The sequence below is a fragment of the Mobula hypostoma genome, chromosome 23, assembly GCF_963921235.1.
Source record: "Mobula hypostoma chromosome 23, sMobHyp1.1, whole genome shotgun sequence".
Classification (NCBI taxonomy): Eukaryota; Metazoa; Chordata; class Chondrichthyes; order Myliobatiformes; family Myliobatidae; genus Mobula; species Mobula hypostoma.
In genome coordinates this window covers 15,025,281-15,039,420 of record NC_086119.1, presented here as the reverse complement: position 1 = coordinate 15,039,420, position 14,140 = coordinate 15,025,281, and the positions used below count along the sequence as shown (strand labels likewise).

The 14,140-nt window shown below is 39.7% G+C and overlaps 1 protein-coding gene across 10 annotated transcripts in view; it reads right to left on the bottom strand.

Annotated features, from left to right (window-relative positions):
* LOC134336797 (spermatogenesis-associated protein 22) overlaps positions 1–14,140 on the bottom strand; it is a 113,107-nt gene that overhangs the window by 14,491 nt on the left and 84,476 nt on the right. For all 10 annotated transcript variants that reach the window (XM_063031262.1, XM_063031264.1, XM_063031263.1 and 7 more), the window contains one exon: positions 9,420–9,549. In XM_063031262.1, coding sequence (XP_062887332.1) covers positions 9,420–9,549 — 130 coding nt within the window. The remainder of the gene's footprint in view (positions 1–9,419; positions 9,550–14,140) is intronic.

Below are 14,140 nucleotides of genomic sequence, written 5' to 3'. Positions count from 1 at the left end.
TTATTCCATAGTCTGCCGTATCTCTGGTTTTCCCAGATGTTTAATTCTGATTTGATGTATATAAAAGTTTATGCCTTTAAAGAGCCAACTTGGTCAAGCTAGAAAACAAGACTTCGTGTCTGCTAAGCAGTAGAAAGGGCATGTAATAGTCAGATGTAAAACATCCCCCAATTTTCAAACAAGATTAAAATTCTGTAGACCTGAAGCACACAGCTGAGAATGGTGATGGATACAAGAAAAGAAACTTCAAGAATATCCCAATTAATAATGATAGCATGGAAGCATGGGTGACAAAGAAAAGGCTGAAGAATTTGCAATCATAGACAACCAAAAGTACTAAGAAGATGATCCACCTTGTCTTTTCCCTGAGGCCCCACCATCATCAGAGAATCAGATATCAGCCATTTTGATTCATTCCATATGATATTAATAAAGTTTTGTGGGCACTGCATTCAACAAAGGCTTTGGAGCCAGGTAACATTCTAACTCCAGATATTAAGACTTGCAATCCATAACCAACTACATACTTAACCAAAAATTTAAAGTGCATTTACAACAGCTAATACATGCAAAATTATGCAAGTCCTGCCCTTGTAAAAGTAGGCCAATTCCAATCCACTTTTATTTATTATTAATTTATTTCGTGTATTCTCAATCATCAAAGTGATAAACTGTGAAGTGTCAATAACAGAGCCATAAAATGGCACTTATTCAACAATATCCTGCACACAAATGTTAAATGTTGGGTTTTCAGGGCCACTTGCCTCTTAATCTCATTAGAACAATTGAACAAAAATGGATGAAAGAGCTAAATTCTAAAGATGAAACAAGAATCATTGTCCTTGGCCTCCAATGAATGTTTGGCTGTGTGCCTTCAAGTAGCTCAACTTCATGCAGAACAAAGGACAGCATTTGATAAAACCCCATCTATTTCCCTAAATATTCACTCCCTACATCACTGGGGCATAGAAGTTGTGACTAACCCTTTATCAAAATGTGCTGCAGTTAATTGCCAAGGCTTCTACAAGACTACCTCAAATATCCACAACTGCTACCAAGGTGGAATAGATATGGGAACACCACAAACTGGGGTTCCCCTCCAAATCACAGAACATCCTGCCATGTATAAGCATACCTTCCTTTGAACCAAGTCTAAACCCTGGACCTCCCTGCCTAAAAGCACTTCACCAGAAAGAATATAGAGACACAAAAAAAAATCTCAACACCACCTTTCAAAATCAATTAGCAATTGGCAATAAATTTTCTTCCCACATGTAGTTGGGAGCAGTTTTTCATTTGGAATATGGATCCAAAAACTACCTAATATTCTTGAACATTAACTACAAAATGATGCTGGTACTCAATGAGCATTACAGTTATTAATCTGAACCTGTGAATCACAGTTGATTTCAAATTTTTGAATATTGATGTTTCTAAACAACACAGCTGCTTGTCCTCATAGCAATCTATTTAGTCTTGAAATCTTTTATTATCAGGGAGTTTCTGCATTCCAGACTTTAGTCTAGATAATTGCGCCATCTACTGTTGGTAACAAATCTGATTTACTCAGGTTATTTTTCAACTTGAAGAGAACAGTTCACCATTTATAACCTATAATTATTTTATTACAGCTTTACATGAACACTTATATAAGTGCTGATTTCAAAATTAAGTGGAAAAATTAGAGACTGGCCCATTATACCCTGATGAACATCAATTCTTGCCAAACTATCTGAAACTTTAAAGCACCGTGGTAGTGCAGTGGTTGGCAGCTCTAAGCTAATACAGTTCAGGGTACCAGAGTTTGGAGTTCAATCCTGGAGTCCTCTGTGAGGAGTCTCTGCATGTCCTCCCCTTGGAATGTGTGGATTTTCTCATGAACTTCTGGCTTCCTCGCATAGACCAAAGCCCTACAAGTAGGTTAATCAGTCATTGTAAATTGTCCCATGATTAGATTAGTGTTAAATTGAGGCTGTCGGGGGCTGCTGGGCACTGTGGCTCAAAAGGCCTGAAGGCCCTATTCCACACCCTATTAATTAAATAAATAAATTCTACTCTAAATAAATAAAAAATTTAGAGAAGCAATAATTTTGACTTAATTTTACTAGCTACAAATCTCTGTGGAAATGTTTTAACTTACCAGTATTTTTCCATCCACTTTCAAGATAACAATTTGCATTATAGTGCAATTCCATACTCAGTGCCAGCCTGAAAATAGCCTAATTTAGATATCAAACTGCATTGAATATCAACAAATCAAAGAATTGTGGCATAATGTCAATGACATTAATTTCCTCCGTTGCTATCCATTCACACGCTTTCAGGTAAGAGCCACAAGCTTACCAAATGTGAAAATACAGCCTTGTTTCTTCATCTGACATTAGCATTAAACATCACGCTATGAAAGCTGACTTCAACTTAATCAATGGTAAACATAAATAACACAAAACAACATTATAATAGCTACCGCTATCAAAGCTGCCACAATTTAATTTTCATGATGAACCATGATGAGGCTATTAACAGTGTGAGATTTCTATCTACAGCTTAAAAATCACAAAAATAAATTTCAACCAGAAAGGCCAGGTGAAAAAAATAGCACAAATCTAAAAATCAAAATTTCAGAAGGATTGAAAATCCTTTTGTTCCATTCAATATCAGGCAGCAGTACATGTTTTTCATTTATTGCAAAAAAAAGGCTGTGATGAACATTATCCAGTTTGAAAGCTTGTTTCCATTGTTATACACTACCAAAGGTTTCAGAGGTTCCAAATGTGTTTTTAAACATGAAATATATTTCTTGCAATTAGTCTGGGAGGGGAGGAGAACAGGTCCTTTATCGTTATTCCCTCCCCATCATCACAGGGTTTTCCATGTTAATCATCTATCCAAGTTCCTTGTCTGTGTATTCAAACTTCCAACCATTCACGTACACTTACTTTCTAAATGGATAGTACCGTAGTCTGCAGTCAGCAGAAAGCCAACATAAAACAGACTTTGCCAGAAACTTATAGAGTGCCTATAAACAGTAGTCACCCTCCTTTCAAGTTTTCATGTTTTATTGTTTTACATTGAATCACGGTAGATTTAATTGGATTTTTTTGACTGATCAACAAAAAAAAGATTTTCATGTCAAAAGTGAAAACAGATCTCTAAAAAGTGATCTAAATTGCTTTACTTTACTTAATACTTTATTGTCACCAAACAATTAATACTAGAACATACAATCATCACAGCGATACTGTATTTGATTCTGCACTTCGCGTTCCCTGGAGTACAAATCGATAGTAAATATTAAAAATTTAAATTATAAATCATAAATAGAAAATAGAAAAGGGAAAGTTATGTAGTGCAAAAAAAACCAAGAGGCAGGTCCGGATATTTGGAGGGTATGGCCCAGATCCGGGTCAGGATCCGTTCGGCAATCTTATCACAGTTGGAAAGAAGCTGTTCCTAAATCTGGCCATACGAGTCTTCAAGCTCCTGAGCCTTCTCCCAGAGGGAAGAGGGACGAAAACTCTGTTGGCTGGGTGGGTCGTGTCCTTGATTATCCTGGCAGCACTGCTCCGATAGCGTGCAGTGTAAAGTGAGTCCAAGGATGGAAGATTGGTTTGTGTGATGTGCTGGGCTGTGTTCACGATCTTCTGCAGCTTCTTCCGGTCTTGGACAGGACAACTTCCATACCAGGTTGTGATACACCCTAGAAGAACAGTTTCTACGGTGCATCTATAAAAATTAGTGAGGGTTTTAGGGGACACGCCAAATATCTTTAGCTTTCTCAGGAAGTAAAGGCGCTGGTGGGCCTTCTTGGCAGTGGGTTCTGCTTGGTTGGACCAAGTCAGGTCATTTGTAATATTGACCCCGAGAAACTTAAAGCTTTTGACCTGTTCCATTTACGCACCACCGATGTAAATGGGGTCGTGCGGTCCGCTACTCCTTCTGAAGTCAACAACCAATTCCTTTGTCTTGCTGACGTTGAGGGATAGGTTATTGTCATCGCACCATGCCACCAGGTTCTAATTTCCTCTCTGTACTCAAACTCATCATTACCCGAGATATGGACCTACAATTGTTGTGTCATCAGCAAACTTATATATTGAGTTTGATGGAAACTTGGCTACATAATCATGGATGTACAGTGAGTACAGCAGGGGGCTGAGTGCACAGCCTTGTGGGGCACCGGTGCTCAGAGTGATTGTAGAGGAGAGCTTATCCCCTATTTTTACAGCCTGGGTCCTGTCTGTGAGGAAGTTGAAGATCCAGCTGCAGATCTGAGTGCTAAGGCCCAGGTTCCGGAGCTTAGGAATCAGTTTATTTGGAATGATGGTATTAAAGGCAGAGCTGTAGTCAATGAAAAGGAGCCTTACATATGCGTCTTTATTCTCCAGGTGTTCTAAGGAGGAATGTAGGGACAGAGAGGTGGCATCTGCTATTGACCTGTTGCTCCGGTAGGCGAATTACAAATATAAAACACAAAATAATTGATTGCATTAACTATTCACCCCCTTTAATATGACACACCAAATCATCACTAGTACAGAAGATGATTTAGAAGTCACATAATTAGTTAAGTGGAGATCACCGAGTGCAGTCAAGATGTTTCAATTGATTGTGGTAAAAATGCACCTGTATCTGGAAGGTCCAACTGCTGATGAGTCAGTATCCTGGCAAAAACTACACCATGAAGACAAAATAACATTACAAACAACTCTGCAAAAAGGTTATTGAAAAGCATCAAAGTCAGGAGATGGATACAAGAAAATTTCCAAGTCACTGAATATCCCTTGGAGTACAGTTAAGTTAATCATCAAGAAGTGGAAAGACTATGGCACAGCTGTAAATCTGCCCAGAGCAGGCCATCCTCAAAGACTGAGTGACTGTGCAGAAGGGGACTAGTGAAGGAGGCCACCAAGAGACCTACGATAGCTCTCGAGGAGTTACAAGCTTCGGTGGCTGAGTTGGGAGAGACTGCATACAACAACAATTGCTGAGGTGCTTCACCAGTCACAGATTTATGGGAGAGTGGCAAAGAGAAAGCCACTGTTGAAAAAAGCTCACATGAAATCTTGGCTACAGTTTGCCAGAAAGCATGTGGGAGATTCTGAAGTCAGCTGGAAGAAGGTTCCATAGTCTGATGAAAACAAAATTGAGTTTTTTGGCCATTAGGCCAAATGCTATGTTTGGCGTAAGCACACAATACAGTCCGCCCTCCGCTTCTGCGGGTTCCGCATCTGTGGATTCAACCAACCTTGGATTGAAAATACTTGAAAAAAAATTACAGTAAGTTCCAAAAAGCAAAACTTGAATTTGCCGTGTGCAGAGCACTACGCTTAATCCACAAGAATGAAGTGATGTGTAGGCATACCCTGGTGTAGCCTCCTGCCATTTCACAGATCCTCAGTCTCTCTCCAGCACTCATTGTTTGAGCATTGTTTGCCTCGCGTCTCGTTGGTTCGCTACTTGTGTTGTGTTGGAAAAATGGTTCCTAAAAAGCAATTAAGTGGTCAAAGCAATTCCTCAAAGGCTAAGAGTGCTATCTTTAGCCGAGAAAATAAAAATCTTAGATCTTTTGAAAAGTGGCATATCACTTGCCAAAGTGGGCAGTAAGGTTGGTAAGAACAAATCAAGCATTCGCACAATAAAGTAGAAAGAAGCTGAAGTTCATGGAAGTGTTAGTGCTACCCCATAACAGCAAAAATGGTCTCTCTGGTTCGTGATAAAGTGCTTGCAAAGACTGAGAAAGCATTAAGTGTGTGGCTAGAGGACATGTCACAGAAGCATATCCCTGTTGATGGCAAAATTATGCATGAAACAGCACTTAGCCTCTATGAGCACTACAGTGAGGCGGTTGAGGAGAGCGAGAGGAAGGAGTTTAAGGCTAGTAAGGGATGGCTGGCTAGCTATGTAAAGCGCTACAGCCTCAAGAACTTAAAGATCATGGGAGAATCGGCATCGGCTGACGTCGAGGCAGCATCAGCGTTCCCAGAGGGGCTCAAGAAACTCATAGAAGAGAAAGGTTACAGATCCTGACATTAGTATTATTGAGCCTCCTCCAAAGTGTCATTATTCCCTAAACAATACAGTGTAACAACTACTTACATAGCATTTACATTGTATTAGGTATTATAAGTAATCTAGAGATGATTTAAAGTATACGGGAGGATGTGCTTAGGTTATATGCAAATACTACACCATTTTATATAAGGGACCTGAGCATCCGCGGATTTTGATATCCATGGGGGGTCCTGGAACCAATCCCCCACAGATACCGAGGGACAACTGTACTCCAAATTGGACCTCACTAAAATCTTATACAACTTCAACATAACATCCCAACTACTTTGATCAATGAAGGCCAATGTGCCAGAAGCTTTCTTTGCAACCCTATCTACCTGTGATGACACTCTTAATTAATTATGGGTGTATTGCCAGATCCCTTTATTCTACCACACTGCTCAGTGCCCTAATGCTCACTGTGCAAGACCTACCCTGGTTGGTCCTCCCAAAGTACAACACCTCACACTTGTCTGCATTTTTTAGCCCATGTTTTCAGCTGATCCAGATCTCACTGCAAACTTTGAAAGTCTACTTCGCTGTCCACACCACCACTAATCTTGGTGCCGGCCACAAATTTGCCGATCCAGTTAACCATATCATCTAGATTGCTGATATAGATCAGTGGTCCCCAACCTCTGGGCCACGGACCAATACCAGGCCACGGCCCGGAGGTTGGGAACCACTGATATAGATGGCAAACAACAACTGACCTGGCATCGATCCCTGCAGTATTTCACTAGTCAAAAGCCTCCAGTCAGAGAGGCAACCGTCTATTATTACTCTCTGGCTTCTCCCACAAAGCCAATATCTAATCCAATTTACTACCTCATCTTGAATATCAAGTGACTGAACCTTCATGACCAACCTCCCATGTCAAATGCCTTGCTGAATTTCATGTAGACAACATTCAGTGCCTTGCTCTTCATCAACTTTCCTGGTAACTTCCTTGAAAAACTCTTAAGATTTGTTAGACATGACCTATAGTACCATGCACAAAACCATGTTCACTATCCCTAATCAATCCTTGTCTATCCAAATACTTATACTTGCAGTCCCTTAGAATACTTTCCAATAACTTTCCCATGATTGATGTCATGCTCACCAGCTTATAATTTCCTGGCTTATTCTTAGAGCCTTTCTTAAACCATGGAACAACATTAGCTATCCTTCAATCCTCTGGTACCTCCCCATCACTAAGGATGACTTAAGTACCTCTGCTAGGGCCCTGGCAATTTCTGCACTTGCCTCCTGCAGGGTCCGAGGGAACACCTTGTCAGGCCTTGGCAATTTGTTCAACCTAATTTGCCTCAAGAGATCAAACACCTCCTCCTCTGTAATTTGTATAGGGTCCATGACCTTGCTGCTGTTTTGCTTACTTCTATAGACTCCGTGTCCATCTCCCGAATAAATACAGATGCAAAAAAAAATCCATCTAAGATCTCCCCCATCTCTTTTGGCTCCAGCATAGATTACCACTCTGATCTTCCAGAGGACCAATTTTGTCCCTTGTAATCCTTTTGCTCTTTACGTACTTGTAGAAGCCCTTGTCTGCTAGAGCAATCTCATGCCTTCTTTTGGCCCTCCTGATTTCTTTCTTAAGTGTTTTCTTGCATTTCTTATACTCAAATACCTCATTTGTTCCTGCCTCCCTATACCTGCTATATACCTTTTTCTTCTTAACTAGGGCCTCAGTGAAGTTTCCCTACACCTGTTATCCTTGCTTTTTATTCTGACAGGCACAAACAAGCTTTGTACTCTCGAATTTTCACTTTGGATGTCCTCCCACTAACCAAATACACATTTACCAGAAAACAGCCTGTCCCAATCACACTTGCCAGATCCCTTCTCATACCATCAAAATTGGCCCTTCTCCAATTTAGAATCTCAACCCGTGGACCACATCTGTCCTTGAAACTAATGGCATTATGATCACTAGGTGCAAAGTGTTCCCCTACACAATTTCTGTCACCTACCCTGTCTCTTTCCCTAACAGGAGATCAAGTATTGCACATTCTATCATTGGGACTTCCAGGTACTGATTTAGGAAACTCTCCTTAACATTTGATGAACTCTATTCCATCTAGTCCTTTTACAGTATGGATGTCCCAACCAATAATGTGGAAAGTTCAAATCACCTACTCTCACATCCTTATGTTTTTTGCAACAGTTTGCGATCTCTCTACAAATTTGTTCTTCTAAATCCCACGGACTGTTAGGTGGTCTATAAGAAAGCCCCATTAAGGTGGTCATACCTTTCATATTCCTCAGTTTCACCAGTAAAACCTCACTAGACAAGTTCTCCAGTCTAGCCTGACATTGCCAGACTGCTGTGACATTTTCTCTGACTAGTAACAACATCCCTCCCCCTTTAATCCCTCCCATTCTAGCACATCTAATACAATGGAACCCTGGAATATTGAGCTGCCAGTCCTGCCCCTCCTGCAACCAAGTCTCACTAATGGTTAAAATACCATAACTCCATGCGTGATCCATGCCCTGAGCTCGTCTGCCTTTCCTACAATACTTCTTGCACTGAAATATACACAACTCAGAACATTAGTCCCACCATGCTCATCCTTTTAACAATAGTTTTCAGAGTTACAAAGAAGTGGGAAAGAACAGAAGAAACAAAGATCTAAAATAGGGATAAATTGTGATTATGCCAACTGAAAGAGGGTGGTGAAGATTAGTGAATAATTCAAAAATGTTTTGTGAATAGTGTAACAGGAAGGGGAGAACAATCATCTGAAATTGCTGCAAGACTGGAAAAATAATAAAGTGCAAAGACTGGAACAATCAATTATCAGGATGTTTTGAATATAATGTTGTATCCAGAAGCAGTTTTGTTCCTCAAACCTATGTTGATGTATAATGAAGAACTTGAAGAAGCGGCAGCAACTAGAAACTCCTGGTTACCCTTATAGACTGAGCAAAAGTATCCGACAATCACAATCTGTGTGAGAGCATCTTGCATTTCATTCACTCTAATTGTAATAGATATTTAGACGAAACAAGTTATTTTCTTTCTATAGACTTAAACTGACCTGTTGAGTATTTCTCAGTCTGTTTTCCACCATGCCCCAGCATCACTCAAATGATAAAATCTTGATTCAATTGCAAAATGCTGCCTGACTTAAAAGATCATTACAATAAGTAGTTTGTGCATTTTACAAGTCTGATCACATTGCTTTATTGTATATTTACTTGCCTATCACTAATTTCTGAATAATGAATAGAAACAATATAGAAAATTGCAAATTGGATCTTTTCACTTGGCATTAAAAAAATCAAACAAAGCATAATATTAATATAGAAAATATTCTTGCATTTAAAATGAGTGAAACATAGGTAAGTGCACCTACCGAAGACCTCAAATAGCAGTGCAAGCCTATCACTGTATTGAGTCCAGTGTTTCATGCCTTCTATAGTTGCAGTCATAACACGTAATGTATTATCTGGTTGTGTAAATTTCATCTGAGTAGGTTTTGACCTCTGCTTATAAAAAAAAACAAATGCTCAGCTTATTCTATTAGTTATAATACAAACATTGATGAGGAGAAAAGTAGTACTTAATTACTGGTTTCAACATGGTAAATCATCCCAACATAGCATATCAAATCAAGTTTAATTATCATTCAAACCATACATAGATACAGCTGAACAAGACAGCACTCCTCTGGAGCCAAGGAGTAAAATATTCAAAATAGCAAGCAAACATTCAAAAATAGCAAGTAACGTATTTCAAAATATCGAGCAAAAAAGCATATACACTCAAAAAAAAAAGCATATATAGTCCAAGACCCTGAGTAACAACATCCAGCAAATGATGGTACAGTCTCCCGGCAGTGTACAGATACACGCAATCCAGCCTGTCATTCCACCACTTGAACACGAGAGGACAGCACCAGTGGGAGAGGCCAGGCCCCAGTCAAGCTCAACCATGCTGTAGCACTTCTGTGTTTGTTGCAGCAGCAGGCAAGCCCAAGGTTTTAAGTCTGGTTCTCGCTACAACTGAGGCTACATGGATCACATGTCAACTGTCCCTCCGCCAGACAAGGGTAACAGGGTTTCAGTAACTTACATTATCACCATCCAACAGTGTCTTGCGATCACAAGTGAAATATCTGAGACAATTTCCCACAGTTATACTGCACCAACTCCCATACTTCCAAGTAGCAACATGATCTGCAGCCAAGTCAGCTCCTCTGACACACCGGCAGACTCCTCTGATATCCTGATCAGCTGCGACACCTCGGCCAGCCTTTTTAACACCTTGGCCAGCTGCGCCACCGACACCAGTCCAGCTACTCCGATCAACAAGCCGCTCACTGATGAAGTAACCCTGCAATCCCCCATGTTCTTGGAGTAGAATTGTCTTTGGATTGTAAAAAAACAAATTTTACAAAGAAAAAAAGCACCTTTGGTTGGGTCCCGATAGGGCACTGTATTTGGACACGCCACCATCTTACTAGAAGAACGTCAGAATTTTATCAAAGAAAATGGGACTCTTGAGCCACATAATAATAAAAGTAAGAGCAACAGTTGGAGATGTAGAGTTTTAGGGAGGGAATACCAAAGCTGAGTCAAGGTAATTGAAAGCACTGGAGGGACAATGGAAAATGAGACACAGGGAGGCCAGGATTGAATGAAAAAAGTGTCCTTCTTGCATATTTGAAGGACTGTAGGACCATACAAAGAAGAAGAAGGATGAGTTCATGAGGGATTTGAAAGAAGGGATGTGGACTTTAAAACTGAGGCACTGTTTATGCAGCTGCACTTGTAGATAAACGTTAAAGACTAAAGGATATTTTTCTATCACTGTTCAGCCTGTAAAGTTTCTTTGATGAAGCACTCTTCTCACTCAGACTGCTTCACCGAAATCTTAATGCCATCTGCATAACCAGTTAATTATCAGGAAGATAGTAGCTTGTGGCATTTTCTTCTCGGGTTTCACCATTATCTCTTAGCTATAATATTCTGTTTTGTCTTACTCCATTAAAATGGCAAACAAGGGAATTGCAACTGGTAATCTCATTACTGTTACTCAGCACTGATTACTTTAAATGAGGTGTGGAGTTTCCCAATGTTTTTTATAACCCTCTGGCTATCAAGAAAGACCTCTTCTGCAAGTCAAAAACTCATCATTTTGGGGGGTTTGTCATTATCAATCAAAACTTACAAGTCTTTTTGTTTAACACAGGTGTAGCTTCCATATAATTCTCTATCCAATGACTAAATGTAGCAGTACTTTTAAATTGAAGCAGTTTTTTAAACAAAGAAATCAACTGACCCAAATGAAGAGTGGTGAATTGATGCAGTACCTTCAAAGATAATAGAAGGTAGGCAGTGCCTTCAGTTTTTAAAATGAGCACACGAATCATTAAAGGGTCGATGTGGAAAGGCACAATCACCACAAGCAGTTCATTAACTACCAATATTTTAGAAATTGTTAATGAGCACTCAGGATGCAATCAACATCTGCAGAGATAGGGATTTTTGTTGACAACACACATCAAAGTTGCTGGTGAACGCAGCAGGCCAGGTAGCATCTCTAGGAAGAGGTACAGTCGACGTTTCAGGCCGAGACCCTTCGTCAGGACTAACTGAAGGAAGAGCTAGTAAGAGATTTGAAAGTGGGAGGGAGAGGGGGAGATCCCTGAGGAAGGGTCTCAGCCCGAACCGTCCACTGTACCTCTTCCTAGAGATGCTGCCTGGCCTGCTGCGTTCACCAGCAACTTTGATGTGTGTTGCTTGAATTTCCAGCATCTGCAGAATTCCTCATGTTTGGGATTTTTGTTGATACTGTTTGCTTCTGGCAATGGGATTGGTAATCTCCTTGAGGACAATGAAAAATTAGAGTTGGCTACTCATTCTGCTCAGCATTCTGTGTGGAGGAATGAGTAGTGAACTTCCAAGAATCACTAGATTCTGGAATGGTTCCAGAAGACTGGAAAATCACAAATGTCACTCCACTCTTTAAGAAGCGAAATAGGCAAAGGCAGGAAATGATAAGCCAGTTAGGCTGAACTCTGTGGTTAGAGTCCATCATTAAGGATGAAATTTCAGGGTATTTGGAAGCACATGATAAAATAGGTCGAAGTCAGCATGGTTTCAAGGGGAAATCTTGCCTGACAAATCAATTGAAATTCTTTGAGGAAATGACAAGCAGGATAGACAAAGAAGATGTTTACTTGGATTTTCAGAGGGCTTTTAACAAAGAGCCACACAAGGCTGATGAACAAGGTAGGACCCCATGGTACTTCAAGAAAGATAGCAGCATGGACAGAAGCTTAGAGACAAAGAGTGGAAATGAAGGGCACCTTTTCAGCTGGCTGCCTCTGATTAGTGGTGTTCCACAGAGGTTGAAGTTAGGTCCACTACTTTACATGTTATGTGTTAATGATTTCGATGATGGAACTGATAGTTTTGTGGATGATACAAAGATAGGTGGAGATACAGACAGAGCTGAGGAAGCAGGGAGTCTACAGAATGACTTGGACAGAATAGAAGGATAGACAAAGAAGTGGCAAATGGAATAAAGTGTAGGGAAGTGCATGGGCATGCACATTGGTAGAAGGAATAAAGGTGTAGACTATTTTCTAAGCATGGTGAATTCAGAAATGGGAGGTGTAAAGAGACTTGGGAGTCCTAGTGCAGGGTGAGTCGGAGGTATGGAAGGCAAATGCAAAGTAAGCATTCATTTTCAAGATTAAAATATAAAAGCAAAGATGTAATGTCGAGGCTTTATAAGGGATTGATCAAATTGCATTTACGAGTATTGTGAGCAGTTTTTGGTCCCATATCTAAGAAAGGATGTGCTGGCATTGGAGGGAGTCCAAAGGAGAGTTACAAAAATGACGGGAAAATAAATCAGCCGTAACTGAATGGAGGAGCAGACTCAATGGGCTGAGTGGCATAATTTCCTTAAGAGGAAATCCTGCCTGACAAATCTGTTGAAATCCTTTGAGGAAATTACAGGCAGGATAGACAAAGAAGATGTTTAGAGTGGATGATGGATAAAGCTGGGGAAGAAATTCTACAATAGGGGGCTACTGTTAAGATAGGAGCCTATCAACTTTTAGAGTTGTGATCAGGGAAAGAGGCATCCATCATTAAGGATCCTCACCATCCAGTACATGCCCTCTTCACATGATTACCATCGAGCCATCTTTTGGCCATAATTCACTCTGGATACCAGGAAGTCCCGGTAATTTTCATAAATTACTGGAGGCTCTGGATCAAGTCTGGAGATTTCCCATTTATGCTGACCAGACTCTGAATTAAAACTACATAAAAGTGAACATTTTGTTTTCTAAATTTAATACCAAAATGAACATCAAATTATGCTTAAATCTAAATGCTTCATGATGTCAAAAATGGGTTACAAAATGGAAGACATATCATGGAGGACAAAATGAAAGAATGAAATTATTTTTAAAAACACAATGAGATTTAAAGTGAATGTAAACAAAAATGTTTAAATATTCAAATTCATACCAAAAAAAATACTTTTTAAATTACTAAAACAGCATTGAAAAAGCAAAACTGAATCTCACGTGCTGGAAGCATGAATATTCTTGTCATTGTATGAAGTTTGTGAAATACTCCTTGGAAAATTTGAGAAATTAAGTATTTCATCAGTTGCAAAATTAAGAACTAAAATGGTGCAGTAATCAGAAAAAAATAGGATGGAAGGCCTAACTTAAAGTTACGTATAAACTGAAGAAACCATTTTGGAAATGAAAGATGTACTTTTGCACATTCATCTTTTAACAATGTAATCTGTAACCAAAAACTGCAAATCTGCAAAACAATATCCCAAAAGACATACAACTTTAAAGATTTCATCCTCATCTGTATCAACACCCATTAGGAGGTGCACAAGAGCCACATGGGAATATATGCATTCTCCCCCTCCCCCAGAGTTTCTGCACCAAAATAATGCCAGATCATTATTCAACATTAAATCTCACTTGAAATGTGAAAATGTCCTATAACAGAATCAGAATCGTGTTTATTATCACTGGCATACAGTATGCCATGAAATGTGTTGTTTGTGCAGCAATACTGTGCAACACATAAA